The sequence below is a fragment of the Malaclemys terrapin genome, chromosome 10 (genome assembly GCF_027887155.1).
Source record: "Malaclemys terrapin pileata isolate rMalTer1 chromosome 10, rMalTer1.hap1, whole genome shotgun sequence".
In the NCBI taxonomy this organism is placed as follows: Eukaryota; Metazoa; Chordata; order Testudines; family Emydidae; genus Malaclemys; species Malaclemys terrapin.
Genome location: NC_071514.1, coordinates 16074844 through 16083338, shown reverse-complemented (window position 1 = coordinate 16083338; position 8495 = coordinate 16074844). Strand labels below are relative to the sequence as shown.

At 47.4% G+C, this 8495-nt stretch overlaps 1 protein-coding gene across 1 annotated transcript; it reads left to right on the top strand.

The window, feature by feature from the left end:
- Window positions 1–542: 542 nt before the first annotated feature.
- CTXND1 (cortexin domain containing 1) lies at window positions 543–7945 on the top strand. Its single transcript, XM_054042710.1, is given in 3 exon segments — window positions 543–625; window positions 6586–6662; window positions 7515–7945. Coding segments are annotated over 2 exon segments (267 nt in total). The 5' UTR covers window positions 543–625; window positions 6586–6629; the 3' UTR covers window positions 7749–7945.
- The last annotated feature ends 550 nt before the right edge of the window (window positions 7946–8495 follow it).

Here is an 8495-nt window from a genome sequence, read left to right as displayed (position 1 = left end):
AGTGCTCCCTCTTGATAACTCAGCTGCTCTCTCTCCATGGCTTAGTGCTCCTGCCAGGTCATTATGTGTCTTCCCCCCCACCACCCCATCCAGGGTACCAAAGGATCTCTGAATCAACTGTACAGTTACCTTTCTAGGTTATCCTATAGCTGAAGACTATTGCCACTTTCCTCCATGGCAGATAGGAGGACCCAGGCCTGCCCACTACTCTGGGTTCCAACACAGGGACCCTCTCTTCAGCAGCCACAGTCTGCACATTCCCAGACTCTGTTGTTATTTCCTGATGTTCTTTCCTACTCTTCTCCTCTAGCTCCCTGGGGCTAGTTCACCCCACTCGGGTTCTTGCCAGGGCCATATGCTCACCTAGGGAGTGACTACAGAACACATCCCCTGCAGCCCTTTACTGGCTTTGTAGCAGTCCAGTCTACACTGGCTCATCTGAACTTCATCTTCTATTAGGGCTCACCTAGCCAGCCTAATTCTCCTACGGCTGCAGCTTATTAGCTGGGGCTAATTAACCTATTTTAACCCTTTCAGGTGAAGTGCGGAGTGAACACCCCCACTCCATCCCAGCAACACTGAGAATGTAAATCGGGGGCTATATTTAAAGCGTGCAACCAAGTCTGTGAGTAACCTCTTTTTTAAGCATAGCAACAACTGAAGACTCTGGTTCAAAATTGTGAGCTGTAGTATATATTGCACGTCCAAATTTCCACCTTAATAGCAATTCTTACCATAACTATCACTGTCCATTATACTGAAGTGCTGCATGAAAATATATCCTGTCCTTCGATATCATTGCAGTTTGTCTTTTCATCTCGGCAGGAAATTTGAATTACTTCTGCTCATCCCTTAACTTCATCTGAATTTTGCCATGTCCTAAAATAGACACTTTGTTTAGCTTATTGCTATACTTGCATCAGGTCTTAGGGACATATCCCATGTGGAATAAGAGCATAATGTTCTCCTTAATCCTCAACCCCTCCAAATCCTAAAATAATTTTCTCATTTCCCCCATACCTCCTGGAGTACAAGCCTTAGATCTCCAGTGCTAGCACTGCATTGTGTCGTAGATCTTCCTGTAGAAATGGATGGTTGTCTTGTCACAATACCAGATATAATAATACACCAAAAATAGGCGGTGATAATCCAGCCATTAGGGAAGTGAATGGTACTGGCCTGTGTGCTAGTTACTCAATAACTAGCAATACTTGTGGGGAAGAGATAGCTCAGTGGTTTGCACATTGGCCTGCTAAGCCCAGGGTTGTGAGCTCAATCCTTGAGGGGGCCACTTAAGGATCTGGGGCAAAATCAGTACTTCACCTACTAGTGAAGGCAGAGAGCTGTCCTTCATGACCTTTCAAGGTCCCTTCCAGCTCTAGGAGATAGGATATCTCCATTTAAAAAAAAAAAAAAAAAAAATTGTATATGCTACTTGTACTGTTTAGTCTTGATCACATGAATATTTAGCAGTGTTTCATACTTGAGAACCATGGCGCAAATCTTTCTCATCAGCACTTGACAACATCAGTATCATTGAGTATTTCATGCCCTGGTCTTAAACCTGCCAGTATTTGCAACTGTACTCATCAGCTCCAATGTACATTTTATTTCATGCTGCTGAGTTAACCCTTCTGTTCTGTTCAGATGCAAAGAGTGTTTTTATGTAAGGGCAGGAGGGGGGGGGGGAGGGTCCTGTTGTATCTGGATCCTTCAGCTGTTTACTTTCATTGGCCCCATTTGGGTCACTTCCTCTCTGATTATGGTGACCATCACAATTATGATTATGGCAGCAATATCTTAGCTAAATCCCTGGGCATGGTGTTCAGAAGGGGTATTTACTGTGTGTTACTAGATGAAGAAATCAGTCAACTGTCCTTGTACAGCAGCTATGTAATGGTCCTGTCTTGTCAATAACTCCTTTCATACACACTACTGCACCCTTTTCGATAGAATGTCTTTTATAAAAGATCAACATTTTCTGTGTAATCTTTATACTTTTTATGAGAAGTTTCATTTAGTAAAAAAACAATTTTCTGTCAAAAAAACAGTTTCAATGGATAATTTTCCACCAGCACTAGCTGAGAATCCATATATGGGAATCTGTAACAGGATGATAATATTGGAGAGAAAAATCAAGCCCAAGCTAGCTGTCCACTTAAACCTCCGATTCCAGACAGCTTCCCCATTCAGGACAGCTCTTAACTTTACCTGCTTGAAGTCAAAGGGTTGTCAACTTGAGCTTAAGTGCTTTTCCGAATTGGGCCCTTAGTCCCAATTCAATTGCTCTCGATTCCGATGCCTTTGGATGTTAGCTCAAGAGCAGAGCCAGGCTCAGCTATCTTCTATCACAGTGTTTTCCAAACTTGGGATGCCGCTTGTGTAGGGAAAGCCTGTGGCGGGCCAGGCCGGTTTGTTTACTTGCTGCGTCCACAGGTCTGGCCGATCACGGCTCCCACTGGCCGCGGTTCGCTGCTCCAGGCCAATGGGAGTTGCTGGAAGCGGCGCGGGCCAAGGGACATACTGACTGCCACTTCCAGCAGCTCTAGCAGTGGTCGCGGCAGGTAAACAAACCATCCCGGCCCGCCAGGGGCTTTCCCTACATAAGCGGCGTCCCAAGTTTGGGAAACACTGGTCTATCACCACCAATACGGCCTTGGAAAGTCTGAATAGCACAGCTCTGGAACTACTGTCCTACTCCAGATTTCTGGAGCATGAAGATGATAAGGCTCCATATCTCAGAACATTTCACTGTGGCTTGGTCTACATTAGAAAGTTTTACCAGTAAAATGTTACTGCTATCGCCACAGGCTTGCCTGCATCCACACTCAGATCTGAGTCCTGTGAACAAATGCCTGAACTTTTGCTGGCAAAATTAAACCAGTCTTCAGACGGTATGATTCTACTGGCAGGATGCCTGTGTGGACGCAGAAGTACCTGTACGGACAAATACAGTCCTCCAGCAACAAACCCACAATGCAACAGTCCCTGCAGCAATGACCTCTCTGGTCAAAGTTTTTAACTCTGCTGCCGTGGGGTCACAGTGACTGAAATCTCCCCCCCCCTGTAAAGCATGTTCTGGAAATACCTCTTTACCCGCCTGCCATCTTTACAATCACAGCTGTACAAGCATGGCTCCAGCTGAATCGCGTGCTGCTGCCCGGTCCAGCAAAGAGGTGCTAGCATTCCTTGGCCTGTCAGGGGAAAGTGCTGTGAAGGCACAGCTGTGGAATTCCTACAGGAACAAAGATCTAGCTCTTGATATTGCAAAGAAGATGCAGAAGCTGGGTTACAACATGGACAAGAACCAACGCTGGGCAAAGGGGAAGAAGCTGTAGCAGGTTTACCAGGAGCAAAGGAGGACAACAGAAAGTCTAGCACTGCTCCCAACAGCTGCCACTATTATAAGGGGTTCAATGCCACACTGAATCGGGATTGCACCCTGGACCTGCAGGCTGAGGAGAAGCGGAATGAGGAGAGGGATGTGGAATATGCAGGCCCAACCAAGAACCAGTGGCTCTTGGAGACCCAGCTGAACCCAAAGAGAGAACTCAACACTGGGAAAGGGGCATAAGGTAGGTGTAATTTACTGCCCCCCCAGTAATGCACAACATACGTTCTTCAGAGCTCTTAAAACTTCAATCTCCTCCCTTTTTCCTCTCCCTCTCTCAAAATGGCAGTGGACTCTGCAGGGAACAAAGGAATTCTGTTTTCAAGTAGCTGGTTTATTTTAAGAGCATGAACTGGCAGTAACAAGGAAAACTGACAGAAAACAGGAAAAAGACATACTTTTGCCAGTACTTTTGCTGCCATTCAAAGTACACACTTCTGCAGGCAATGCTTGCCGGTAACCAAATCATATGCACTGCAATAGAAAAAAAACTCACTTGCATTGATTGTAAGCTACATGCAAACCAATAAGTGACAATTCAAATGACATGATTTTGAAGAAAATGCTTTGTAAACTGATTGGGTGCAGGTTTTCAAGTCCAGAACACATTACCTGCAGGCTGTGATTAGATGCAGGAAAGTGGTAGAAATAATGTATGGTTAACTGGTGGGGAGCTGGCTTGGACTGGCTCACATTGCTAGCTGGCAGTCATAGGCAGGGGTGAAAGTAACTTAAAGGACTTACCGGTACTCCAGAGTCCTTAGGAGGAGGAGGGGCCTCAACCAGAAGAGGCGTGTCCTCTACCAGAAGAGGTGGGGCCTTTAAATCCCCGGGCGCTTTAAATCAGGATTTAAAGGGCCCGGGGCTGGGACTGTGGTAGCAGCAGCTGGGAGCCCCGGGACCTTTAAATCACCCCTGGAGCTACCAGCTGCAGAGGCGGCTGGGAGCCCCGGGGGTGATTTAAAGGGCTACCGCAGCGGAGCCCTGGACCCTTTAAATCACCATCGGACGGGGCCCCGACCTCTGGTGGAGCTTTAAAGGGCCCGGGGCTCCGCTGCAGTAGCCACAGCTGGGAGCCCCTGGCCCTTTAAATCACCGCCAGAGCCCCGCCGCTGCTGCTACCCCAGGGATCCAGCAGCAGGGCTTGGGTGGCCATTTAAAGGGTCCCAGAGGGTAGCGGCAGTGGAAGCCCCGAGCCCTTTAAATGGCCACCCGAGCCACGCTGCCGGAGCCCCAGAGTAGCAGCAGCAGCCAGGGGCTCAGGCAATGATTTAAAGGGCCCAGGGCTCCAGCTGTCACTACTACCCCGGGCCCTTTAAATCATCTCTGGAGCCCTGCTGCCGGAGCCCTGGGGTGGCGGGGCTCTGGTGGCAAGTTAAAGGGCCTGGGGCGGTAGCAGTGGCCGAGCCCCTGGCCCTTTAAATCACACCGGAGCCCCGCCGCCACTACCCCAGGGCTCTGGCAGACTCCGGGGATGATTTAAAGGGCCTGGGGCGGTAGCGGGTGGGGCCCCGGATTCTTTAAATAGTCCCTGGAGCCCTGCTGCCAGAGCCCTGGGGAGGCGGTGGTGGGTCTCCAGCAGCTATTTTAAGGACTGGGACGGTAGCAGCTGCCGCAGCCCTGGATCCTTTAAATAGCCGCTGAAGCCACACCGGCAGGGCTCCAGAGATGATTTAAAGGGTCTGGGGTGGTAGCTGCATACCGGCTCTTGCGGGTACGGCGTACCGGCTTACTTTCACCTCTGGTCATAGGGGCCTTCTGCCACTTGTGGAGGTGCCCGTTTAGCTGTGCCCGCACAGCTTTCTGGCCCTCTGGGATAATTTCACTGAACTTTTCACGCAAGGAGAATGTAATCTTTGCTCAGACATTTCAAGGCAGAACAGCCTAGTTAAGGGGTCGGTAGGAGAAACCTGCCAGGAGTTCTTCTGCCAGGTAGGAGAAACCTTCCCCACCACTCTGTACAGACCTCTTAGGGGATCATTGCTGTAGTAAGATGAAGCCCTGAAACATAAACCCTTATCAGGGGCCCAGTATGAGGCCTAAGGCCTGAACTAAAGTAATGGTCAAGACTTTGCTAACATAAAGCAAAGTTAAGCTGTGAGCCAGAGGCAGGCCCTGCTCACAGAAGCTGGCAAGGAAAGGGCTGATGCTGCAAAAAGAGACATACCTAAAAGGTACTGGACACCAGATATCAGAACATTCACATACTTGTACACTCCACACAGATAACAAGGAACAAGCTGGGTAATATGATAGATAGAGTTGTTTTGTTTGAACCAACATGTACAAGGTGAGAGGTGGCACCTTGCTACGTAGAGGGGTTGTACCTTGTTACGTAGAGGGGTTGCACCTCAATACATCAGGAATGATGTGTAACTTGGTTGTACCTGTGTATAAGAATACATCCCTGGGGCGGTGTCTTGGTCCAGCCTAGGGGGCAGTGGAAAGTCCCGCCACTGACTGAGCTGAGTCCATTGTCAGGGAGCACATAAGTACCGGCTAGCCGCACATTAGCAGCACCTTGGACTTCGTTTGCCGGGGAGCTGGAGACTGTGTTTCTCTTCGACAATAAACCTGGGCAACGTGCCTTCGTACCTTACTAGAGTCTGTGGTCCTTGGGGGTTCTCTCGGGGTCTGCTGTGTTAGCTCTCTGTGCAGAGCTGGGGCAGCACACAGAGGAAACACACGCACGCAGCCAATTGATATCAACATTAAACAGAGCAGAGCACCACACCGGTAGCGTCTGACAACAATTGCTACAAAGAGGCTGTCAGTACGAAGAGCCCCAGGCAACCATGTCCCTTTCATTCAGAGCCAACGGACAATATGGAGGACTGCTTTGAATACACCTACACTGACCCGCACCTTGCATCCAAAGCACCTTGTACTTTCTTTTTTAACAGCAGCCAAATGGGAATAGCTGTGTTGTCAGGAGTATTCCGGCAGAACTTTCGGCGGTAAAACTTTTGAATGTAAGCAGGGCCTGTTTGTAGGCATACTTCACTGCATTAGTGCCTGGTTCCCACCCAACCCCCCCTTTGATGTCGCTTATTCTAGCCCCAATTTCTTTCCCCCAGTAGAAGTGTGTTTGAATGTTATTGAACAATAAGGAACTGTTTATGGCTAATCGATGACTAGCTCTGAAGTTGCAGAAGATGTTTAAAGAATGACTCAGTGTTCTTGTTCTTTTCCAGCAGAGGCCCTCACCTCCTTCACCCACCAGCCTGACCAAGGGTGGATGTCAAGGGAAATCTCTCCCACCGCTCATTCTGTAAGTCGAGTCAGTTTCCCTCCTTTAGGGACCCAATATAAATCAATTGTGTTAAGAGCTAAAGAATTTGCAGGCTACAGAAACTGGCCAGCAAACATTGTTCTGTGCTCAAGCCCACTTTCCTCACAAATGTAGCTAATGGGGGCGGAGAGTCTCTTAGATGAGAGAGTGTGTCAACCCTGCACTAATCACACCATTCTGAGCAGCGTGGCTGGTGATGCACCTTGAGTTTAAAAGTCACACTGCCCCCCTGGAAAGTATGAACTGGCACTACTGCCATCACTGCCAGTAACTCCTAAAATTGCTGCAGCGGAAAGAGAAATGTATAGGAAAAAATGTTTGTTTTTTACTATTTTTCCCTTTGTTTGCTTTGCGCGAGTGACAGCACTGTGACTATAGACGGTTTCCCTAACAGTTGTCTGGGTCTTTTACAGAGTAACAGTGAAGAATAAACTATTTTAAAAACAGGAGGCTGTAGGGGCAGGTGTGGCAATTGGATTTTTATTTTTTTAACAGCAAACAATGGATTAGATTTCAAGTTGATGGTGCCCCTTTAACACTGTTTTCCTTGTAAAACAATAAAAACAGCCCCTCTTTACTAGCCTCTCAGGAACAAACAGTAATGAGCTAAATTAACAAACATGGGCATCACCACAGAAGAGCCAGACCTGGGTTCTATCTCCCTCTTTGCCTGCTGTCCCATAACATTTCCAGCCTCGCTTACCCACCAGGTTGCAATCCTGCCCATTGAAGTCAATGGGAGTTTTGCCGTTGACAACAAAATGCTATTTTCCCCATGCTTCGTGATGCATCTCAATGGTCCTGCTGTTTGATAGCATGGTTGTTTTGCAGGTGGACGATGATGGTAGCAGTAAGCACAAACCCGGATGAGGAGAGACACAGACAATGGAGGCACCAACACCAGAGCCTGTGTATGTTGATGTGGACAAAGGACTAACATTAGCATGTTTCGTCTTCCTTTGCCTTTTCTTGATCGTGATGATTATTCGCTGTGCAAAAGTCATCATGGACCCTTACAGTGCCATCCCAACTTCCACATGGGAGGAGCAGCACCTGGATGACTGAAAGGGACACTGCGGGAAGCTTTCACACACAACCTGGAAGGCCTTTTCATTCAGAGAAGGTGAATGTATATTAAACCGAGATACAGAGAGGTGCAAATACAGCATACTGGTTAAATTTTCTTGCATAGCAGGTTGTAGACATCATTGTGTCCCTATCTGATGGTACAGCCTATTTCTGTTATAACCTTCACATATTAACAAGAGAAATTATGATTGTAACTTGAATAGCACAAAAGCTTTCTAGGCAATAAGGCTCCCTTAAAGCTTCTAATATAAACCTCAACCTGGCATTCTTTTTCCTTAAGGAATATTGTCTATATTGTTTCCAATAAATAAGGGGATGGATAGCTATCACTACTTGGAAAAGCAATAAGGGCATTTGATCTTTCTTTGACAACGGGTTGCTTACAATATGTTTGTCAGTTATTTTTGTGTGGTTCTTAAGGCTATGAAAATGCCACACCTTATAGGTGTGCAACGTCTAAGGCTATGAAAAATGCCACACCTTATTGGTGTGCAAAGTCTCCTGGGAATTTCTGCCCCTGGGATGGCAGTGAATGTAAGTACTAAAAAGGCACATACAGTGGAGTAGAGAGGTGTGCACAAACTTATTCTTGGCTAACTGAGTTCTAGGCACACGCTTTCCCCTGCAGTATTTTGGAAATGTACTTCCAAGGGTCAGGATTATGAAATACACAAAACTTGTGATGATTTTCAAATGAGCAGATGTACAATTGCTCCCCTCTTT